Raw genomic sequence first — 25,218 nt, forward strand, 5'->3', positions numbered from 1 at the left:
AAATACTCAAGGGAAGAATCCACCAAGAAGACATAAATATTGTAAATATATATGCACCCAGCATAGGAGCACCCAAATACATAAAGAAAATCTTAGAGGACTTCAAGAAAGATATGGACAGCAACACAATTATAGTGGGGGATTTTAACACCCCACTATCAAAAATGGACAGATCTTCCAAACAAAATATCAACAAAGATATTGTGGCATTGAACAATACCCTTGATGAAATGGGCTTTACTGATATATACAGAGCCCTCCATCCAAAAGAAGCTAAATATACATTCTTTTCAAGTGTACACGGAACATTTTCAAAGACAGACCACATGATAGGACACAAAACAATCCTCAAGAATTTCAAGAAAACTGAAATCATACCAAGCATTTTCTCAGACCACAAGAGACTGAAGTTAGAAACCAACCCCAAGGACAAAAACCCAAAGCACTCAAAATCATGGAGAATAAATAGCATGCTATTAAACAATGAAAGGGTCAAGAATGATATTAGGGAACATATCAAAAGGTTTCTGGAAACAAATGAAAATGAACTCACAACAACCTAAAACTTATGGGTCACAGCCAAGGCAGTCCTGAGAGGGAAGTTCATAGTGATACAGGCCCACCTAAAAAAGTTAGAAACATTCCAAACAAACAACCTAATCCTACGTCTACAAGAACTTGAGGAACAACAACAAAGGCAGCCCAGAGCAAGCAGAAGGAAAGAAATAATCAAGATCAGAGCAGAGTTAAATTACACAGAGATTAAAAGCACAATTCTAAGGATCAATGAATCCAAGAGCTGGTTCTTTGAAAAGATAAACAAAATCGACAAGCCTTTAAGCAGACTCATCAAGAAAAAAAAGAGAGAAGACCCAAATAAACACAATCAGAAATGAAAGAGGAGAGATTACAACAGATACCACAGAAATACAAAGGATTGTAAGAAATTACTACAAAGAACTGTATGCCAAGAAGTTTGAAAACCTAGGTGAAATGGACAACTTTCTAGAAAAAATATAACCTTCCAAAACTCAATGAAAAAGAAGCAGAAAGCCTGAACAGACCAATAACAACAAAAGAAATTGAAGCAGTAATCAAAAAACTCCCAATACACAAAAGCCCTGGGCCAGATGGTTTCACAGGAGAATTCTACAAAGCATTTAAGGAAGAGCTAACCCCTATCCTTCACAGACTATTCCAAAAATTCCAAAAAGATGAGAGTCTCCCAAACTCTTTTTATGAGGCCAACATCACCCTAATTCCAAAACCAGATAAAGACACAACAAAGAAAGAAAACTTCAGGCCAATATCACTGATGAACATGGACGCTAAAATCCTCAACAAAATACTGGCAAACCGCATCCAACAATACATTAAAAAGATCATACACCATGACCAAGTAGGATTCATCCCAGGGATGCAAGGATGGTACAATATTCCCAAATCAGTAATTGTAATACATCACATAAACAAAAGCAAAGACAAAAACCACATGATCATATCAATAGATGCAGAAAAAGCATTTGATAAGGTACAGCACCCATTTATGATAAAAACACTCAGCAAAGTGGGAATAGAGGGAGCATTCCTCAACAAAATAAAGGGCATATATGAGAGACCTACAGCCAACATCATTCTCAATGGGCAAAAACTAAAATCTTTTCCACTAAGGTCAGGAACAAGACAAGGCTGTCCACTTTCACCACTTCTATTCAGTATAGTACTGGAAGTTTTAGCCACAGCAATCAGACAAGAAAAAGAAATAAAAGGCATCCAAATCAGAAAGAAGGAAACAAAACTGTCACTGTTTGCAGATGACATGATAGTGCACATAGAAAATCCTAAGACTCCACAAAAAAACTGCTTGACCTAATAAATGAATTTGGCAAAACAGCAGGATACAAAGTCAATATCCAGAAATCACAGGCATTTCTGTACACCAACAATGAAACAGCAGAAGCAGAAATCAAGGAAAAAATCCCATTTGGAATAGCAAAAAGAAAAATAAAATATCTAGGAATATACCTAACCAAAGAGGTAAAAGACCTGTATTCAGAAAACTACATAACACTCAGGAAAGAAATCAAGGAAGACACAAACAAATGGAAACATATACCGTATTCATGGATTGGAAGAATTAATATCATCAAAATGTCCATACTACCCAAAGTGATTTACACATTCAATGCAATTCCTATTAAAGTACCAATGGTATATTTCACAGACATAGAACAAACACTTCAAAATTTTATATGGAATCATAAACAACCCCGAATAGCTGCTGCAATTTTGAGAAAGAAGAGTCAAGTGGGAGGAATCACAATACCCAACACTAAACTATACTACAAGGCCACTGTAATTAAAACAGCCTGGTACTGGCATAAAAACAGGCACATAGACCAATGGAACAGAACAGAGAGCCCAGAAATAAACCCAAGTCTCTATGGTCAATTAATATTTGACAAAGGAGGCAGCAACATAAAATGGAGTAAAAATGGCCTCTTCAACAAATGATGTTGGGAGAGCTGGACAGCCACGTGCAAAAAAATGAAACTTGAGCACAAACTTATACCATATACAAAAATAAATTCAAGGTGGATAAGAGACTTAAATATAAAACGTGACACCATTAAAGTCCTAGAGGAGAACGTAGGTATGAAAATCTCAGATATTTCATGAAGAAACTTTTTTACTGACTTGTCCCCTAGAGCAAGGAACATAAAGGAAAGAATAAACAAATGGGACCTCATCAAAATTAAAAGCTTCTGCACAGCTAAAGAAAACAGTATCAAAATTAAAAGAGAACCAACTGTATGGGAAAACATATTTGCCAATGACACCTCAGACAAGGGTTTAATCTCCAAAATATAGAAAGAACTTACAAGACTGCACTCTAAGAAGACAAGCAACCCAATTAAAAAGTGGGCAAAGGACTTGAACAGACACTTCTCCAACGAGGACATACAGAAAATGCAAAGACACATGAAATGATGTTCAATATCACTAGCTATCAGACAGATGCAAATTAAAACCACAATGAGATACCACTTCACACCAGACAGAATGGCCATCATAAACAAAGCAACAAACAACAAGTGTTGGAGAGGTTGTGGAGAAAAGGGGACCCTAGTGCACTGCTGGTGGGACTGCAGACTGGTACAACCACTATGGAAAGCAGTATGGAACTTCCTCAGAAAACTAAAAATGGATCTGCCTTTTGACCCTGCAATTTCACTGCTGGGACTCTATCCTAAGAACACTAAAACACCAATGCAAAAGAACCTTTGCATCCCGATGTTCATAGCAGCACAATTTACAATAGCTAGATGCTGGAAGCAACCAAGATGCCCATCAGTAAATGAGTGGATCAAAAAACTATGGTACATTTACACAATGGAATTCTATGTAGCAGAAAGAAAGGAGGAGCTCCTACCCTTTGCAACAGTTCGGATGGAGCTGGAAAACATTATGCTAGGCGAAACAAGCCAGGCAGTGAAAGACAAATACCATATGATCTCACCTTTAACAGGAACCTAAATAACAAAACGAAGAAACAAGCAAAATATAACCAAAGACACTGAAATAGAGGACAGGCTGACAGTGACCAGAGGGGGAGAAGAGGGAATTTCAGGGGACAATGGGAAGGGTTCACGGGAACAAATTTAAAAGACACATGGACAAAAACTAGGGGAAGGGTGGTAATGGGAGGGAAGTGGGGAGGGTTGGGAGGGTGGGCTGGATTGGGAGTAAAAGGGAGAAAACTGTATTTGAACAATGATTAAAATAAAATTAAAAAAAAGAATATTACACACCACACATAAAAAAAAGATTATTTCGAATAAGCCATTTCACATCTGCACTCTCAAAGCCCCCCCGCAAATAGAATATCTTTTGTTCTTTTCTCTGGCTGCAATAGAATAAAAACTCGTGATACCAAACTGAAAAATAATGCTCTGAATAATCATCTTATTTTTAATTCATCCACACTATATTGATTAGACTAGGCATTTGGAGCTTTCTGAAAGCCTCACAAATATCCTGAAGTCGACAAATATGTTGTTAACTCTGAGGAAATCAGAGTACCAACATTCAAATATAAAATAATGTAGAATTCAAAAATTGTTTCCCTAAATAACCAAACCTTTCTAAGTGCGTACATATGTAATGAATCAAAAGAAAGTAATTTTTATGACTAAGACACAAAATAATATATCTATGAGACAACACTACAGAGGCAAATGTTATTTGAAAATGTGTATTTTGCAAAACCCAAAACCTTAACATAACTGCACATGACAGAGTAATAATTCATGTTTAGTGACAATGGAAACCATCTTGGTGACTATACTATGAAGTGGTGGTAGAACCAACCCCAAAAGTCAGGTTTCTGGCTCATACCCAGACAGCTTTTCACCTCACACTATAAGCACCCAATATAATTATCCTGAAATTTTCGTACTCTCAAATCTGTGAATCATGACAAACTATGATTTTAATATTTTTACCTTATCTTAATAGGTTATTAGCTCCAGCTAAAAAAAAAATCATATTAAATGCAATAAAGTGAATCCTAACTTTCTTCTGTAGATTGATTGATCTTCAAGAATTCTGATTTACCATACATGAATAACTTGTAATTTAAGATAATTTGTAATTATTCAAATACAAAGCAATCATCTGTCAATTAATTACTTTGGCAATAATTTGCCGGTAGCTGGAATTTTAATGTTAACTAAGGAACTTTCTTAGTTGTTCTTTTGTGACAAGATGGGTTCTGTTGGCCTTCTAATATTTCACTCTCTGCTGTAATAAACCATAGACCCTTCTAAGTTCCTGTCACTGCTAAACAATAAAAATGTGAGAAACTTTCTCTTTCAAAGCCATACTACCAATCATAATCTTTAGTTTTCTTACATTATTTTTGGTTTTTAATATCTTTTTCTAATGGAGAGATTCTATAGCATAGAGTTTTATGGTATAGAACCTGGAGCAAAACATCCTGAATTCAAATTCCAGCTCTGCTATTTACTAGCTGTGTGGCTTTAGGCAAGTTACATCCCTCTTTCTTAGATTTCAATGTCTGTAACACAGGGATAATAACTGTACCTGGAGTTTACGGAGTTATGGTCAGAATAAAATCACTTAGTAAAAGGAAAATGTGCCTGGCGCCTACTAAACCTTCCATAAATGTTTACTATCATAATCTTTTACAGGCAATTGTGTAGACAATTTACAGACAATTGTGTACAAAAAGTAGCTTTACTACAAATGTGAAAGAATGTTCCTAGGCCTTCATAATACTGAACATAAATAGCTCAAGGACATGTAGGAGACCATTCTGTGTGGTGTGGGCCCAGCTCCCACTCAGAGATGCACAAGTCCCACGCCCAAGAATAGGTTCTCCCGTGGGGAGTCAGGCCTGAATTGTACCTAGACTGCTATGAGACTTGCTTTTGCAAAAACTCCCTAACCCTTAATTGAGACAGCAAGTGCTTATGTAACTTCCTAAAATCCATGCTAAACCTTCCAAGGATGAGTGTATGGGGTTCAACCACTTTTCCCTTTGCATTTGCAAATATCCCTCTTCTGTGATGTGAGTAGTGGCATCATCTCCTTTGTTTTCTGTAAAAGGTAACCACCTAAAGCGAACCTGTGCATAGTAAATGAAGACTATCATGTGATGTGCTGAGAAATCCAATAAAGGCCTGTCAAAGCAAGTGCCCAGGCTTTTTGCTCCTCTTTAGAGAAAAGCCATGCTGTCCCTTTTCCTCCATAGGAGTCGGTAGTCTGTGTGAATTTCCCGTGCCTCATCCACAATGTGGTGGACACCCCATGAGCCAGGATCCGCATCAAAGGACTTTTTTTTAATAAATATGAAAAATTTCAGATATAAAAGTTAGAGAGACAACATAATAAAAATATTTCAATTGTAATATTTTAATGCTCAACTTAAAAGAACTAAAATATTATAGTTAAAACCTTCTATATACATCTTCCTGATGTATCTCCCTCCCTGAGAATAACTGACTATCCTTGCTTCAGTGACTATCAGTCCCATCTGTATTGTCGGGCTTTAACATTTTTCTTTTGTTTTATATATTTTGAAACTGTACATACTTAATATCCTGAAGGTACCCTCTCCAATTTTTTTCTCAAAAATCATATTATGACACTTATACATACTGATTCATATAGCTCCATTTCCAATATATTAATTTTAACTGATGTACAGTGTTCCTTTCTACAAATATTTTACAAATTATTTATACATTCTCTCATTGATATATAGGTTTCCTTTCTTAACAATGAATGCCATGACCATTCTTGTATATGCCTCCTTGTGCACATGTGTAAGAGTTTCCCTACGGCAGTGCTTTCAAACAGTGCACATGTTGGAATAAATTTATTGACTGGTAACAAAAACATCAAAGTATTTAGGATAGAAAATACTAAAATGCTTAACATGTATAAAGGCAATTATTCTTTTCTTGGAATGCTGTTTACTTGACATAGCACATGTTCAAATGAAGTCTGTAAGACATTGTCTTTATAGTACCTAGAAGTTAAATTACTAGGTGACAGAGAGTACACATTTTCAGTTTTATTAGTATTAACCAATTTTCCCATTAATCAGTGCTTCATGCATCCTTGCCTGTCACTTGGTATTGTTCTACTATTTAATATGAATTTCCACCTTTGTAAACTGCAAATTGATATACTTTTTTTCTCTAGTGGGCTGTCCAAATAAAAACAGAACACAATCACTAAATACCCAAATGATAGCATTTTATCAGTTTTCTCAATCCTACTAAGTAGTCATCTCTCAGGAATCATGGTGCTTTTATTCTCTGCTGTATTACTTTATAAAAACCAAAAACAAACAAACAAAAAAACCCATCAAAACTCAAAAAACCAGGCTGCATTTTTATCACATAATTTTAGGAAAGCATACTGAGGACAAGATGAATAGGTATGGTATGCTAGTTAAAACTATAGTGATGACTACGTATAGTAACTTCATACATACACAGCACATTCTTCCACTCATTACCATTGGCATTAATATTACCAATGGTATCAAAATTATGGACGGCTAATTCCTAACATAAAAATGTAGCTTTACTTCAACAGGAAAATCTTGTTCAACATATTTTTATAAGAATCTCTAAGTCTAATTCTAATTTCTAATACCTTTTTGTCTTACCTATTAGACTCCTAAAAGGTTTGTTAACTTCTAGGAGCTAATATCCTATTTAAGTAGATAAACTATAAAAAAAAATGCAGCAGGTTTCTGAATACTCCCTGATTTAATTACAATGTAACTTTTGATTTTACAGATATTTTTCTCATGCAGAAAAGTCCTCAAACCCTTGAAAAGAAGAAACCCTTGATCTTCATGTATAATTTCTTTTTTATACTTTAATCTCTATTTCCAACAGACTCATTCCACTTACAAAGGTAATGTTTAGCTATAGGTGCTGGGAGTTTCCAATGCAAAGATTTAAGTAAAGGGTAAAAAAGTAAGACAAGAGGGAAGGTTTAAGACAATCATAACATGGACTAATTTTCATAGCATTCTGGTATTAGAGACTCAAACAACTAAAAATAAAGTCAGGATACACTTTACCTGAAAATTGAGAGAAATCAAAATAGAACTAGAGAAGTATAATTCTGGCACAAAATTTTTTGTTTTAACTCCACTTTACAGCATAAAAACTAATTATGTTCATATCTATGAAAAATGTATCTAATTTACTGATCCTCACAGTTATTGTCTTTTTTGGGAGACATGAACCTTAGTATCTGGGCTTAAGTTTTTATTTTGAATTACTTTATTGGCAGATGGAATTCAAATATTTTCTGCTTAAAACAAAAAGAAATTTAACTATAATGAATCTTAATTAAATGTTTCTCATACTATCCTTAAAGGTGCTTTCCTAATAAGTAAGTTGAATAAATTGAAATGACTACAATACAAATTCCAGAGAATAACTCCAGGCTAATAATGGTTGTTTTCACAAATACAATTATCTCTCATGTACAAAACATGTCATGAGAGTTCCAAAGTGAAAAATAATTATAAGTTTCAAGAAGGTCCACTAATCTAAATTGTAGCACACAATGAATTCATATCTTAACCAATTCTGTCACTAATATTTGGCTAAAAAATTACATTTTCCAAGATAGAACAACTACAGAGAATTTTTTTTTGAAATAGTCTAGGGGAAAAATAAACAGCTTAAGGAGTTATTTGAAAGTCATGCTACCCTTTGTTAGATTGTGAACAAGAACTTGAGAACAGAAATTATAACCTAAAGATGAATAAAATATTACCTTAGAGAGTGTTAAATGTTAGTATAGAGGAGTACAAGGAACAAACAAACATGTAAATGATGGAGGACAGTAAAAGGGGTCAAAAAAGGTTTTTGAGAGGCAGTAATGTTTAAGTGCAGACCTGAAGAGCTGATACATTCCTGTTTGCTAATTAAATCTATATATTTCAGAATGATCAGTTATTTAAAATACTTTAGAAATTTAACATATTTATAAAACTGGAAATATTTTTTTGTCTCATTTTTGTTGTATTATCGATTAGTGACAACAGTATAAAAATAAATGGAAAGGCATACATAGGGTCTCACACAAAGCAGCTGATAACAGCTGTTACCATATACTACACCTTAATTTTCTTATTAACAAAATGTTAGATTTCATGGACTTGTATAATAGTTCTGAAAATGATTTTGAAATGTTTCCCTGTAATGTAAACAAATGAAAACTCAACTAGAAAATAAAAGACACATACTTTTCATCTACTAAAAATGGTTGAAATCTTTCCTGTTATCTCTTCCTCCACTGAGTTGTTTTTACAGCCTAATGATTTTTTAATTATTTTACCATATACTATAATTACAGTCTTTCTTTTTTTGGTTGGTATTAAGACTTTCTCATGATCTTTAATGTTTTACATTTTGATTACGTATAGATGTGGAAAATTTTCCTTGACTCACTCAATATTCACTGTAACTGTTTTCAATCTAAAGATTGTTTTTGAAAGTAAATTTATAAAATTTCAGTTATCTCATTAATAGTTCTTTCCAATACTTGTCTTTGTTTCAAATCTCTGTGAAGCCTCTACACAATCCCCCATGTATCAGAAATGTCACTCCTTATTTTCTATCCCTTATACTATGCCTGGGTAAATTAGATGGTATTATATTCTAATTTACTAAACAGTACAAAGTATGAGGTATAATCAGAAAAAATCTAGCCATTGTTAATATAACAAAAACAGTTCACACATCAATGTAACCTGGCAGCCAAGGGAGAGCGGATTAGAATGCATGTATGTGAACAATGACAACTTCACTGCACTAGTCAGTGGGAGCGGTAGAGCCATTGAGTGAGCATGTGTATTATGTGGCCATCACATTCAAAATGACTGAGTAGAGCAAGGAAACTGCATCAGATTTTGCGTTAAGCTAGAACATTCCTCCAATGGAAACTATTCAGATGATTCAGAAGGCCACAGCTATGGGAAACTGGTGATTGGCTGCTTCATCATAACAATACACCCACTTATGCATCACGTGTCTTACAGAGTTTTTTGAAGAAACATCAAATCACCCAGGTGATTCAGTCCCCCTACAGCCCAGATTTGGCACCCTGCAACTTCTGCCTTTTCGAGAAACTAAAATCACCTTTGAAAGGGAATAAATTTCAGACCTGTGATGAGATTCAGAAAAATATGACGGGGCAACTGATGGCAATTAGGAGAACTGTGTGAGGTCCCAAGGTAGCTACTTTGAAGAGGACAGGTGTCACTGCCTATATACAATGTTTCTTATATTTTGTATCTCTTCAATAAATGTCTCTATTTTTCATATTGCATGGCTGGACACCTTCTGGACAGACCTCATATTATCATGCCTGGAGCAGTTCTACACATGCACATATATGTCAAAACTCATCAAACTGTGCAATGAAACATACCGGTTACTTTATGTTAATTTTACCTCATAAACTTGTAAATTAAGAAAAGACTGCATGGCAGGTATATAAAGTTTTTAGGTGTTTTTCCCCCCAAATACATTTATCAGTAGTTTATTATAGTATGGGTAGCTTATGTAAGAAAGAGGGTATGAAACTCCAATCAGACATTTCATACTCAAAGGGCTTGGCCTTATTCAAAAGATCTTTATATAACTGAATTAAAGTAGAATGTTCATACTAAAATAACAAATTTACTTTTTAAAAAACATTTTCCTACAGGGAGTGGAATATATGGGGATTAAATTGTAACAGAAAAATATAATAAATATTAAATTAAAAATTAATTAATTAAAAAGAAAAAAAACATTTTCCAGGCCCTGGCTGGTGTGGCTCAGTGGACTGAGTGCCAGCCTATGAACTGAAATTCACTGGTTTGATTCCAGGAGGTCAGGTCACATGCACGGGTTGTGGGCCAGGTCCCCGATTGACTGATCAAATGTGTCTAAAGTTATCTGTTATCTGTGTCTCTCCAACTAAATGTGCCAGTAGCAAACAGTAACAAATGTGTGCATGTGAGCCATCAATTCTTATGAAATATGTTCTTTAATTATGTAGTCTAATATTTTTAAAGGTCAGAGGTTTCACAGAAAGACAAACTAAACTCATTTGCAATGTAGCATGACAAATATGCTTTGGAGATACTCTGCTTCTACTTTGATGCACAGAGCTCAAGGTAAAAGAAAGCAACATTATGAAATTGTTGCATTATCTACAGGAGTTCCCTTTTTCCCCATCTTCACAGACTGTTAGTTAATTTTCATGGAACAAGATGAGTACACAGAACAGGAAGCAATGCAATTAATTTTTTCAAATATGAAGATAATCACATCTTATGATGATTGCATTAACTTAAGACTACCTAATTAATATTCTACCAATACAAATGCAAGCACATAGGATGCCTCAGACAGTGTCAAGTTCTGAATTTGGATGAATGTGGCAGTGGTGGTGGAGGTAACAGTATGAAATTAATTTAGCTTTTATAGCCAAAGCTGTTTTCCAGAAAACAAAACAAGGCAGAGTTTCATATCTCTATACTGTCCAGAACCACAAAGAAGTAATAAATTATGTTAAAATCTAAATATTTAAAAAAATCTCTTACCGGTATCTATGAACAAATATACCCTTAAAAATAGAGTTCATCATATTTTCAATTTCATCTTGATTTTCTTGTAGCTGAAATAAAAAATGAATTAATTAAAATGTTGTTCATATTATTTAGAACAATGATTTTCAAACTTTTTCATTTCATGGTACAAACTATTAAAATTCTGCAGCATACCAAAAATATATACTTTTTGCTGATTTGACAAAAAAAGGTATAATTTTGATTCATTCACACCAGATGGACATTGTTGTGATGGCTGTTGTCATTTTTTAATTTAACAATCTAAGTGAAAAGAGTTTAATGCCCTTGATGAAATAGTTGAGTACTGCATGCTTTGAAATTTTTTGCAGCACATCGGTTAAAAATCGCTGATTTAGAATGAAGAGTTCCAACTGCTTTAAATAACTGGTTACTCTTATCCTGGGTAATTTATTAATCATTTTTCTCACTTATTGTGCAATGGGTATCTGACCTTACCAATATTCTTGCATTATTTCTACAGCTATATTACAGTGGTTTTAGAACCTCCTGTGTCTCTCTTGAAAAGTGCAGTGAAATTCCTATCTCCAAAATATCACTTGCTTGGGCAGTAGGGCTCAATTTCTATACTTCTTTTGTGCAAACCAGGTCCCTGGGCTTGGTTTTGACTTTCTTGGACAGATCACCCATGACTATCATACTTGTCACTGCAGAAGAAACTTCCAAATCTACCTAAAGAATCCAAATATAACTCTGTATCTGATTAGCCCATGACTGTGAGTAGATGAAGTTCCCAGTACAGCAGGCATATTAAATGAGAAGTTAACATGGATCCAAGCCATCAGTGTTGGAATATAGCAACAAAATAAAACACTATAGCAATGTTAATAAATTTTAGGCAACCCTGTTATCAGTTCAAGTTTGGGTTTATTCACTGCTCAAAAGGAACAAAAACGCTGATAAAAAATTACATTCACTGTGTTATTTCTTATTCTAATTTGTTTTGTATTAATACTCAGTGAAATACTACTGGCTTTAACTGTATACTCCAATGTGAAAAAATTTCTCAGACTTACTCTTTTTCTGTATACTTTGTTTCAGGTTTTACTGAAATAAGTTTAAAAATACTTTTATACTAAAGCATTCAAACTATAGCAAATTACTTTTAAGTTTTAAAATTTATTTTTCCTGCATTTATTATTTTTAAAAATAATTAGTTTATAACAATTATATGTTTGGTTAGCAGTACTTACTGAAGCTACAGTTCCAAAATTTAATCCCATGGTATTTCAAACATGGTATGTGTTACTGGTCGAAGTGTGCTACTCAAAAAATCATAGGCTAAAGTACTAAACCCAGTACTTCAAACCTTATTTGGAAATAGGATGTGGCAGAAGTAACAGGTTAATATGGGGTTATACTGAAGTAGGGCAGGACCATAATACAGTATGACTGGTTTCTTAAAGGAGAAATTTAGAGACTGACACACATATACAAGGAGCAAGCCATATGAAGATGAGTTATCTTCAACTTCTAGCTTACAAAGTTGTAAAAATAACTTCCTTTTCTATAAGTCAGTCAGTTTGTGGTATCTATTACAGTAGTACTAGCATGCCAATACAGAATGGATGATAATTTAATCATAAACTTGTTGTTTCTTGTTGCATGTTATAAGCCATTATTCACTGATAGTCTATCTGTAGCAATGTGATGAGCCTTTCTCCAGTTAAAACAGACTAATACTGTAGATCTAAAATTTTATTTCCTAGCAGATGAATAAAAATATTACCTACTAAAATCTCAGTTTGAAATAATTTTCAGCATATATATAAAAATTTCATTATAAAACTGGAACCAATCTTATTCACAAGAATGCCTTATACATTTACATTTAGACTACATAATATGTAGTCTTTGGCTTTCTCCTAAAAATGCAGGCTTTGCTGGCCCTTATTTCTCATGTTAATGCTTATCATGTTTTCTGTATCCATAGCATGATAATCTTAATGATTTATCTAACTCCCATACTACAAGCCTTCAAAAGCACAGTTGTTCTGGGATTTTCTTCTGACAAGAGACAGCCGTCAGAAATCACTGGCTGAACACTGTAGTTTCATTTAAAAACTTTGAGATCAAAGAATATAACTTAAAAAAGTAAATTAAAAAATACACAAACTGTTTTACAGAGAATAAAAAACTAATATATAGTTTACAGATTTACAGAACCTAAGAATTTCAGATACCATGAAACTTACCTCTTTGCGCTTCTGAAGTAGTAACTCCAACCTTTCATTGGCTCTTTTCCCAATCATTTTATTTCTTTCGGCTTCATATTGTCTCTGTGTATTATCCTGATGAATACTTAGGTTTAAGGCAACATTCACCAAAGCAGTCATCAGCTTCATGGCTATGAAATAAAGGAAGAGTACTGAAAGAGTAATAAGGGAAAAAGTACTGAAATAAAGGAAGAGTATGAAATTAAGGAAGAGTAATATACTATTTAACTAGGAACCACACCTTCATCCATAATATTACAAATCTGTAACAGAAACAGATGAAAAGAAACTACTCAATTTCTCTTTTACAATCTAGGCATAATTTAAGTTAAAAATAAAAAAATACTTTATAGAAGTAAAGTTATTAGCTTAGTCTGTAACATAATTTTCTCTGCCTCACTATCACTATAGTATGACTCACTAACATTTTTCTTTAAAAAACATCCTCATCCTAATCATCAGCAAGATGGATTTAGGTAGTATCTTCTACAACCTATCTCTCCAGTACACACAGCTTAGTGAAAGCATACTAATCTGACCACCAGATCTGTGTACACAATTCCTTCCTTAACACTTTTTTTTTACTTAGATGTATCAAAGGTGCCTCAGATGTTCATGATCTGTTCCCCAAAGATGGTCCTCTGCCTGTATTGCTTACCTCAGTGAATGGCATAACATAACCTCCAACCTCTGAAAAACAGACTGATCCACTAATCTCATTAGAGTCATTAAACATGCATTCTGTGCATTTCTGATTGACCTATTTTCCCCAGTCACAGTGTTAATGTACTTTTCAATGTTCCCTTGTATTTATAAAGCTTGTTAAATATTTTCAAATCTCTATTTCAAATCCTCTAAGAAAGAGGCATGACATAAACCTTAAACTTTTGTCTATTCATATTATTTTCATTACTGAGATGGTGAAAATGTAAGGAATATTGGTAGAGGAATAAAAGGGCTTGTGCTGGTAAAACAATTTCCTTTCATACTCTTCTTTTTAGTTATTTCTACAAATACAAATGATCAGTTATAAAAATGAACTGATCAATGTTTTGGAAAACTAATCCACTTATCTTCAAGCATATCTATAACTAAATTAGAGCATGTACTTCTTTTAAAATGCCCCTACTTCCCAGGGACTTCTGGTAAAGACTGAGGTGTAAGAAGATACACTTTGTCTCTTCACATGACCCAAAGAAGGACAACAAAAAATTAAAAAACAGCAAACAACCAGAACTGCCAGAAAATTGAATGGTACGGAAGTCCGACCACCAAGGAGTTAAGAAAGAAACAGGCAGCAGAGGGGTCAGGGGGAGGAGATGGTGCACAGCAAGGCAGCAGCTGGGGAACCCAGTGGTGGGGCGGCAGCTGACAGACCAGGGCAAACCAGGTGGTCTCAAAACCTATGGCTATATTAACCTGTGGGGGTTGAGGCGGTGGGAGAAACTGCCAGCCTCATGAGAAGAGTTCGGTGGAGAGACCCACAGGGTCCTAGGACTTGTATACAAACTCGCCCACCTGGGAATCAGCAACAGAAGGGAGCAATTTGCTTGTGGGTAGTGGAGGAAGTGATGGAAAGCCCACCGAAAGCTGAGCAAGTGGAACTGTTCCCTCTCAGACCCTCCCCAAGATACTGTGCTTCAAGGCAGCATTGTGGGTTGCCCCGCCCTGGTGAATACCTATGGCTCTGTTGCTTACAACATTATGGGCAGGCTGAAGTAAAAAAAATATGGCCCAAATAAGAGAACAGGTCCAAGCTCCAAAAACAAAACTTAGCATGAAGACACAGTCAACCTGTCAGATGCAGTGTTCAAAACACTGATAATCAGAAATAGTTGAGTACAGTCGCAAAATAGAGGAAGAAGTGAAGGCTACCCAAAGTGAATAAAGAAAAATGTATAGGGAATCAACAGTTAAGGGAAGGAAACCCAGACTCAAATCAACAATTTGGAACAAATGAAAGAAAAGAACACTGAACCAGAACACAATGAAGAAACAAGAATATTTTGAAATCAGGAGAGGCTTAGGTACTTCCAGGATAACTTTAAATGTTCCAACATATGAACCACAGGGGTGCCAGAAGGAGAATAGGAAGAGCAAGAAACTGAAAACTTATTTGAAAACATTATGAAGGAATTTCCGCAATCTAGCAAAGGAAACAGACTTCCAGGAAGTCCAGGAATCTCAGAGAGTACCAAAGAAGTTGGACCCAAGGAGGAACACACCAAGGCACATCATAATTACATTACCCAGGATTAAAGAAAAGGAGCGAATCTTAAAAGCAGCAAGAGAAAAGGACAGTTATATACAAAGGAGTTCGCAATGGACTCTCAGCTGATTTCTACAAAGAGACCTTACAGGCAAGAAGGGGCTGGAAAGGAATATTCGAAGTCATGAGAGGCAAGGTCCTACATCCACAATTACTGTATCCAGCAAAGCTATCATTCAGAATGGAAAGGCAGATAAAGTGCTTCCCAGATAAGGTCAAGTTAAAGGAGTTCATCATCACCAAGCCCTTATTATATGAAATGTTAAAGAGACTTATCTAAGAAAAAGATGATCAAAAATATGAACAGTAAAATGATAACAAATTCACAACTATCAATAAATGAACCTAGAAAGCAAAAACAGAAACTAAGCAAACAACTAGAACAGGAAGAGAATCAGAGGAATGAAGATCATATGGAGGGTTATCAGTGGGGAGATGGTGGGGACAGAATGGGAGAAAAGGTACAGAGAATAAGAAGCATAATATGTAGGCATAAAATAGAAAGGGGGAAGTCAAGAACAGTGTAGGAAATGGAGAAGCCAAAGAACTTATATGTACAAACCATGGACCTGTACTAAGTGGGGAGGGAATGGGGGTACCAGGCAAAGGGGACAAAGGAGAGAAATAAATGGAGTAACTGTAATGCCATAATCAATAAAACATAATTAAAAAATAAATAAAATGCCACTACTTCCTTTTAATGCTGTATCTCTCTCTACTTCCCTTTAATGCTATATCTCTCTACCTACATTATCTTCTCTCTCTCTCTCTCTCTCTCTCTCTCTCTCTCTCTCTATATATATATATATATATATTCTGCAGCTCTATCTCCAAAAGGGATTGCTACTGCCCTTCAACCAAAATATTAGGTAGGCAGAAATCCTGAAAACAAATTTAAGTTAGAGACTATTTAGAAATGTATTTAATAAAAATGCTTTCTTTTCCCTGATGCAATGTCTCAATAGATTCAGAAGTATTATAACAGAGGCTAGTGATTTTATAGCATTTGACACATTGTCAGTAGATGATCTGATAGTACTATCAAGACTAAAAGTACCTTTTAAATTAATCTGTATAAAAAAAAGGAGAATAGCTCAAAGACAGGAGGGATCTGAGGCATTCAAACTTTCCAAGTCAGGAATAATATTTAACAGACCATGCCATGACCATACAAAGTCTTACCCAATGAAGCTTAACTCATTATATACTTCTAAAAATCAAGGAGTTAGAAAGCATTAAAATTAACACCAAACCCTGGCTGGAGTTCACCAGCAGTAGCTGACACAAAAACTTTTCTTGAATTTAGTAATTTTTGCTTTCAGCTATATATCTCCTTGTTAACCCAGATCCTAAACTCCAACTGTCATTGTGTAATGACCCTCCATTCATCCTGGACATATAAACAAAATGAATGAACACACTAAAGGAATGAAAAATGTAAAATAATGATCAATACATTTTCAGAAAAGTATTATGATTCTGTAAAACCTAAACTTCACTGAAATTTTTATTTAAGCTACCAACATATAAGCAAATAAATAGCTATTTGAGAAAAACTTGTAATTTAATAACACAGATACACATATGCATTGTGATGCCTTAGTGAGTCTACTGAAAAAGACTCATTTCGCATAGCGTGAGCTCTAAATTTTATTGGCATTACTAACAGAACCATTTTATAAATTAATATTGATCCTACAGAAATTCATTCAGCCTGGATTTTGTGAGGTGGACTTTTAAGCGCCTTCTCTTTGTCTACCATAGAGAAGAAAACTTTATTTATCTTCCACATATTAAGTGCTGTCTTTCACTTATTTTGGTACTATAAAATGGTAAACTTGTGCTACTCAGAATTGAGGTTTGCAAACAGGTGCTAACAACAAACAGCTGTTTCCATTTTATTTTAAGAACAAAAGATGTTTTTAGAAATGTTCATTAAGAATCTGACAGTAATCTATATATGTCGAATCTAATAATGAAATGACACTTAAAATATGTATTTCATTTCTTTTGAAAATCATTTTACTATATTTTACAATGTACTAGGTTATAACAGATTGGTAATTAAAAAACTAGTCTTTCACCACAGATTTCATGAAGCACTTGTTTCATGCTTCCCCATTCATCTATCAATCCAACAAATACTGAGCAGTGCTCCATGTACTAGAAATATAAACATTAACAAGACAGTACCTGCTCTCATGATTTTTTGCATTCTAGTGAGAATACAATTAACAAACAGAATATACAAATAAAAAACTATGTCAATTAATGAAAAATCTACAAAGAAAACTAAAATATGGTTAAAAAATAAAGTATGGTAAAAAGGATAGAGAGTAAAGAGGGTAGTCAGGCAAGAAGGCCTCTCTGAAGAGCTGATGTTTAAGCATGAAATGGGCAAATGAGCAATTGATTGATTATATGAAAGAACAGTGTTCTATCGAGAGGGAATAAAAAGTGCAAAGGTTATGAGGTAAACTGTTAAAAGGAGGGCACATAAAAGAGCAAGGTGGTTAGTGTAGCTAAAGCACAGAAATAGGCAGAAGCAAGAGATGAGGTTGAAGAGAAAATCAAGAGGCCATTTATAGGAGTTCTACTAGGATCAAATAAGATCTCAGGATTAGATCTAAATGAAGTAAGACCAACTAAAAATTTTGGAGTGGGTGAGAAATACTCTGATTTACATTCTAAAGAGACTATAAAATAATAAAAGTAGAAAAAAAGAGCAAATAGAACACCGAAAGAGAGCTAAAAATATTTTGACAAAAATTTGCAATGATAATTCTCAAGACCTTCTTTGCCTTGAGCAACTCAGTAAAGCAATGTTGGCTTAGATACAAGTTGTAGCAATAGGTAGAGAAAAATGTTTAGATGTAAGGTATATTTTGAATTCAGTGCTAGAAGAATATAATACATTGTAGTGTACAAAGTGAGGGAAGTAAAAAACACAAGTGTAAATTACAGTGTTGTGCTTATTAGGTGCCTAAGTAGAAACATCTAGTAGATATAACATTTGGAAGACATCATCAAAGATACTGGTATTTAGACTCCAAAAACTGGATGATGGTTCACCTATCCAATGGATAACTATTCAGCCATTAGAAAAAACTGGCATGATTTGTGAGCTGAAAATAAAAGCCTACCAAGATATTTGTTTATGAAAGAAAGCAAGATGCTTACAAGTGTATATATTATGCTATTATTTATAGAAAATAAGTAATGTGTTATTTATTTTTATGTGCCAGTCACTTTCCTAAGCTCTTTACATATTCATTTATACCTCACAACTCTATCAAGTAAGTACTATTATAATTATCATTTTTTACCAAAGAGAACACTGAGGCACAGATTGGATAAAAGACTTGCAAGATACACAGCTAGTAACGGACAGAGACAGAATTTGGATAGGCTATCATGCTCCATAATTCCAGTTCTTAACAATTACAACATACTGACTCTCAATAAGTATTTTCATAAAATATGAAAAGATATATATAAGAAAATGGCAACTGGTTGCCTTCAGGGAAGAGAATTTGATAGCTGAGAGCCATGAGTGGAAAAGTGACATTTTATCATACAACTGTTATTTTTTACTTTTAATTTTAAATCACATATTATCTCTCCCACCATCATTATATTTTAACAGAAATAATAAAACTATGGAATTGGTTTTCAGTTTATTCACTGAGTAAAGGAGGACAAAAGATAAAGAAGTATGAAAATTCAGTCCTGAGATAATTCAGTATTTACAGTTCAGGTTTCTAAGATAAACCAGGACACTGTGGTATTCCAGAAAACAAGGAATGACAGTGCTTCAAAGAGAAAGTTAAGCTATGTGTTTCAACAGAGAAAATGATGATAACTGGTAGTTGCCTGGTGAGTTTGACAATGAGATGGTGCCATATTTTGCCAGGTATAATGCACAATTTTTTGTTCAAAATTTTGAGGGAAAAAATAAGCATGTGCATTGTACATGAGTAGTACTAATTCTGTACCTATGTTTTTAATTCTTTTATTTATGCTTATGCATTAAAAGTATAATTCTAGAAAGCAATATCTATGTTCAAAAATAAATGCTAAAATTCTTTTATAATACTGAAAACAAGTGTCTAAATATAAAGAAATAATTGAATTAAAAAAATTGAAACTAAAGTATTTTTCTGAAACTTTGGGCCAAAAACATGGGTGCGCATTACACACAGTAAGATACGATAATTGCTTATCTCAACAACAACAGAGGCACTGAAGTGGTAAAATAGAAACCTGAATGGACTGGGTTCAAAGAGAGTAAGAGGACAGAGAGCGAACAAAGACAGTGAATTCAAAGAAGTGATTCTTTGAGATTGACTATAAAAGAGAGAGAGAGAGAGAGAAAGAATTGTAGCTAGAGGGATATAAGGAAATCAGGGAGGGTGTGATTGTCAGTCCTGTGTGTCAATTGGACTAAGTGATAATATTTAATCAAACACTAATCTAGGAGTTATTGTGAAGATATTTTGTAGTTATGGTTAACATTTAGCTGATTTTAAGTAAAGAAGTTAACCCTTGATAACATAGGGGACCTCATCCAATCAGCTGAATGCCTTAAGAGCAAAACCTGAGTTTTCCTGGAGAAGCAATATCTGCCTTAAAACTGCACAACTCCTGCCTCTAAGTTTCTAGCCTGTTGGCCTGCCCTACAAAATTTCAAATTTGCCCGCTCCTGCAACTGCATGAGCCAAATCATTAAAATAAATCTCCATTTCCATAAATATAGATATCTCTGTGGGAAGATATCTATAGATATAGATGTAGACATAGATATAGATATGTATCTTTGTGCATGTTGTCTGTGTTTAAGTATCTCCTATTTGTTCTGTGTCAGTGGAGAGCCCTAATACAGAGTGTTTCTAAAAGCTAAAAGCTAAAAGCCATTATAGCACAACAGTATAATTAAAAAATTATTTAATAAAGGGGGGAAAACTGAAATCAGGAGAGAGAAAAAACAACTTGGAGAGCAACATTCATGAGGCAGTGAACAGGGATAAGATCCAATGCACAAATTACCTTAGATAAAGCATACTGTGATAACAGATGATGGATATATGGATATAGAATATATGGATACAGCTGTACCTAAGTAGGCCTAAACTTTTAATTTCTTCTGTTGCTATTTAAGCAAGCAAGATAATCAGCACAGTGTGAAGAGAGGATAGGAAATGTTACAGGTTTAAGAAGGTATGAAATTATCTTATGAGAAAGTGGGCATATCAACAGAGTAGAATAGTAAACAGAACTTCTAGGCAGCATTAAGGGTCCATTTGTGAGAAAAATGTAAAACCTAGCCATTATAATCATGTGTTTTTTGTCAGCTTCTTTCGGCTGCTCCAGTGCAGGTATGGAGCAGGTGATAATGAGTTTTGCCTAGGGGATATGATGTACAGAGAGAGGCAAGGATGTTAAGCATATGAACGACATGATTATAATAAATCTGGACAACAGAATATGACCTGAAGCAGTAAGAACATGAAGGGTATAAAGAAAACTAAAAATATAGTATCAAAGGATTTAAAGTACCAACAGAAGAAAAAACAATACTGGAATACGTAAAAGAAAAATAATGCAACAAATGAAAGTGGTTATCAGCAAATGGGACGGTTGAAGTTAAGATTGTGGGTATGGACTCTTTTAATCAATATTTAACAACTTGCATTTATGTCTTTCTAAACATAAAAATGAAAAAAAAACTGCATTTCTACTTAATGGTATCTATATACATTTGAAAACTATTACTATACACCCTAGAAATATGTCTGTTAATAGCACAAACTAAATTTGTAAGAAACATATTCTTGTTTTTTTAAAAAAAAACTTATTTCAACAAACAAAAGCCTTGAAAAAACTTCCACTTTCCAAATGATAAAGACCTAAACAATCCTTGTATCTCCTTAAAACCCAACTATAAGGAAAAAAGTGTTCATCTTCAATGCATTCAGAAAATACCTGCAACACCAAGTAATATATTAATATTGAGTATGAATAGTAGAAAGATAAGCAGAGAGCACACAAACCAAACAAAACCATCAAAAAGTATGACAACTATTTCTAAAATGAAAAAAAAAAATGATTTTGTTCTGTAGAATCCAGAAGCATTTAGGAATTAGAAATACTACTAATATTTCTATACAAGACAGAAACAAGATTTCTAGTTTCCATACAAGATGAAGTGAGGTAAGATCTGAAAACAGAAGTACAACCCTCCCTGGGTATCTATCTGTGGGGGACTGATTCCAGGATACAAATATATACATACACACCCTGCAGATACCAAAATCCATGGATGTTCAAGCCCCCATATTAAATGGTGTAGTATCTGCATATACCCTACACAAATCCTCCTGTATATTTCAAATCATCTCTAGATTATTTGTAAGACAATACAATGTATGCTGTGTAAACAGTTGTTTAGGAAATAATGACAAGAAATGTCCATGTTCAGTACAAACGCAACCATAATAGGCTCCAACTTCATAGTACAAGCCAGCAACAACATAACATTGTTTTCTGAATATTTTCCATCCAAGGTTGGTTAAATCTCTGAATGTAGAACCTATGGATATGAAGGGACACATGTATTATTTCATATATTAAGTAGTTAAATTCCTATTCTCCACTCTAACCTAGGCAGTCAGGCAATTCCTCTAACACACACCCATTTCAGAGTGTAGAAGTTTATTCCTTGAAGAAAATAAACCAGAGATTTAGAATCATTAGACACAGAGGAGGGATACATGTGAACTGCAAAGTACTCTAAGTGCTCCCTCACCCTGACCAACACCCAAAAGGTAGACAGAAACCAAACTTAAGTAAATTAAAAGATAATTCTGCCTGGCTGGCGTAGCTCAGTGGATTGAGCTCGGGCTGCGAACCAAAGTGTCCCAGGTTCGATTTCCAGCCAGGGTACATTCCTGGGTTGCAGGCCATAACCCCCAGCGACCGCACATTGATGTTTCTCTCTCTCTCCCCCCCCCTTCCCTCTCTAAAAATAAATAATAAATAAAATCTTTAAAAAAAAGATAATTCTGTAAAGAAACTATTAATTCCCCAAAGAGAAGTAACTATCAATACCGACAATTTAGTCTACAATGAAAATGGTACTTCACCAAAGGACTACCCTACAGTGATATTCACTAAAGAAGCCAGAGGCTACCCTGTCAAACACAACACAACACAACACAACACAACACAACAAAACACATACAAACACTACTGACAATCAGCTTTTTAGTGTTTCAGTGTCAGCAATGTCTAGAGAGCCAAGAAAAAAAATATTTGAGATAAATTTCCAACATGAAAGACAGTGATAAAAGCAGAGAGTAAGAAGAGGTCACAGTAGGGAACAGAAAAAAAAAACCTTCAGAGTAATAATTAACATTGTCAATGATATAAAAAGTCATACAATCCATGGAACAATGTTTTTAACAAGACTTGGAAAATGAGAAAGAACTCTTAGAAAACTTAAAATAACAGTCAATAATACTAACTTCATAAAGTTGAGGGAATATAAGGAAAGGGAACAAGAAGGTTAAGAAATGGAAAATGGAAGTGAAATAATGAGAAACTCAGGATTATTTAAGACAGTAACATGTGAGCAATAGGTATTCATCAAAGAATGCCAAGCATAATGAATGAGAAAATACATATGCACATCAGGGTATATCATCGTATTTCAGAACAAACAGGAAAGTTTAAAAGCTTCTAAAAAGAAGAAAAAGGATCAGACCCAGAAACTGAAATAGGCATAGACTTCTCAAAAACACTGGGAGCTAGAGAAAAAATAGTGAAGTAAATATTCAATAATAAATTCTACATTGGTTCAGACAACTAAGTGTGAGGATGCAATACACTTTCAGGTATGTAAAATGTCAAATATATATTTCTCCAACAACCTTTTCCTTAAAAAGCTACAGAAAATATGCTACCTAAATAGAAGAGAATAAATGACAAAAAGCAAGCAAGAAAAAGGTGATAGGGAATCCAACAAAAGAAAAAGATTCCAAACAATAGCAGAAAAAATAAGTAATTTAAAGGATATCCAGATTTTAGAAATTGAGGACGCCATTATTAAACAGGATTATAAAAAATTAAAAGACAGGGACTTCCTATAAAAATGGCAGCATAAATAAACCATACACACCTCCTTGCACAACCACATCAAAATTACAACTAAAATATAGAACTACCATTACTTAGAACCATCAGAAATTGAGATGAATAGAATCCTGACAACTACAGAATTAAAGAAACCACATCCATTCAGACTGGCAGGAGAGGCGCAGATGAGAAACAGGCTGGCCTCACACTCATGTGTGGGGGAGAAAAATTCAGGAGGGATATTTCAAGAGCAAGGAGTCCCAGCCACATACCAGACTCCCCAGCCCAGATTTTCAGTGCCTGTAAAATAAGTACCCATAACTTCTGGCTTCAAAAACCAGTGGGGAATGAATTGGGGAAAGAAACTGCTGGAGCCCCAAGCAGTTACTCTTAAAACACCCTACACATGACCTTACTCAGACTCACTCCCTCTCAGTTCCAGCACTGGAGTAGCAGCTTAAAAGGTACCATGGCATAAAAGGAGGAACTGAAGTGTCTGCTATCAAGTTGAGACCTGGGAGATAGCTCTCTCCTAGACAGAAAGCCAAGCAGAGGAGAATGTCCCTTTTCTGAACCCTCCTCCAACAGAGCCACAGAGCCAGCAGGCAGGTGTCACACCAGAGACTCCATTAACATAACACTGTTTGCCCTGCACTGGAGATCCCCAGAGACTCTGACTCACACAACTTATGGTCCCACCCAAGCTGGAAACAGACTCTTCCATATGAATAGCTGGTCTTGGCACATGCAAAACAACTTTGTAAAACGTTTCAAAAATGCTACAGCCAGCCTCAGTGAGCCCTCAGCTTCCATACCTCTAGCTAAGCAGCCCTGCACTAACAGCAGCCAACCTAGATTCACAGCTTGGCTTTATAGGGGAACCTCCAAGTCCAGCACAAGTAGCAGCCATCTCAGATTGCTTTATAACTTATGCAAGGTGGCCTCCAGCATAACATAGGTGGAGGGTGACCCCGGCCTATACCACCTGGGAAACCCCAGAGCCTGTGCACCCAGTGGACAACTACAGACCACATTGGAGTACTACCACATTTTCCCTGCAAGGCTTATCCTCTGTAGAGGGGGGAAGTTGGTGGTTAGTGCTCACAGCCAGTCCTTGCAGCTGACTGGCCTGGGTAAATCATTCCTACTGACCTGCCAAAAGCAATCAAGGCTCAACTATAAGAGGAGAGTTTATTTAGGTCACATGCAAGGTGTACCTTGGGTACCCAGCTTAGGTGATAGGGGGACTATGCCACTGGACTCTACAAGACACCTACTACATTAGGCCATTTTAGCAAGACAGGGAGTCATAGCAACTTGATCTAATACATACAAGCAAACGGAGGAAGGCTACCAAAACAAGGAAACAAAGAAACATGGCCCAAATGAAAGAAGAGATC

At 34.9% G+C, this 25,218-nt stretch overlaps 1 protein-coding gene across 5 annotated transcripts in view; it reads right to left on the bottom strand.

The window, feature by feature from the left end:
* STAG1 (stromal antigen 1) overlaps positions 1-25,218 on the bottom strand; it is a 387,806-nt gene that overhangs the window by 151,308 nt on the left and 211,280 nt on the right. For 4 of the 5 annotated variants that reach the window (XM_045856709.1, XM_045856706.1, XM_045856708.1 and 1 more), the window contains 2 exons: positions 13,396-13,547; positions 11,156-11,229 (listed from right to left, as the gene is read on the bottom strand). In XM_045856709.1, coding sequence (XP_045712665.1) covers positions 11,156-11,229; positions 13,396-13,547 — 226 coding nt within the window. Of the gene's footprint in view, positions 1-11,155; positions 11,230-13,395; positions 13,548-13,657; positions 13,694-25,218 lie in introns of those variants that run through there. The other variant, XM_045856710.1, reaches the window with a different exon arrangement.

This window comes from Phyllostomus hastatus, unplaced genomic scaffold, assembly GCF_019186645.2.
Source record: "Phyllostomus hastatus isolate PE091 unplaced genomic scaffold, TTU_PhHast_1.1 phas_scaffold_129, whole genome shotgun sequence".
NCBI lineage: Eukaryota > Metazoa > Chordata > Mammalia > Chiroptera > Phyllostomidae > Phyllostomus > Phyllostomus hastatus.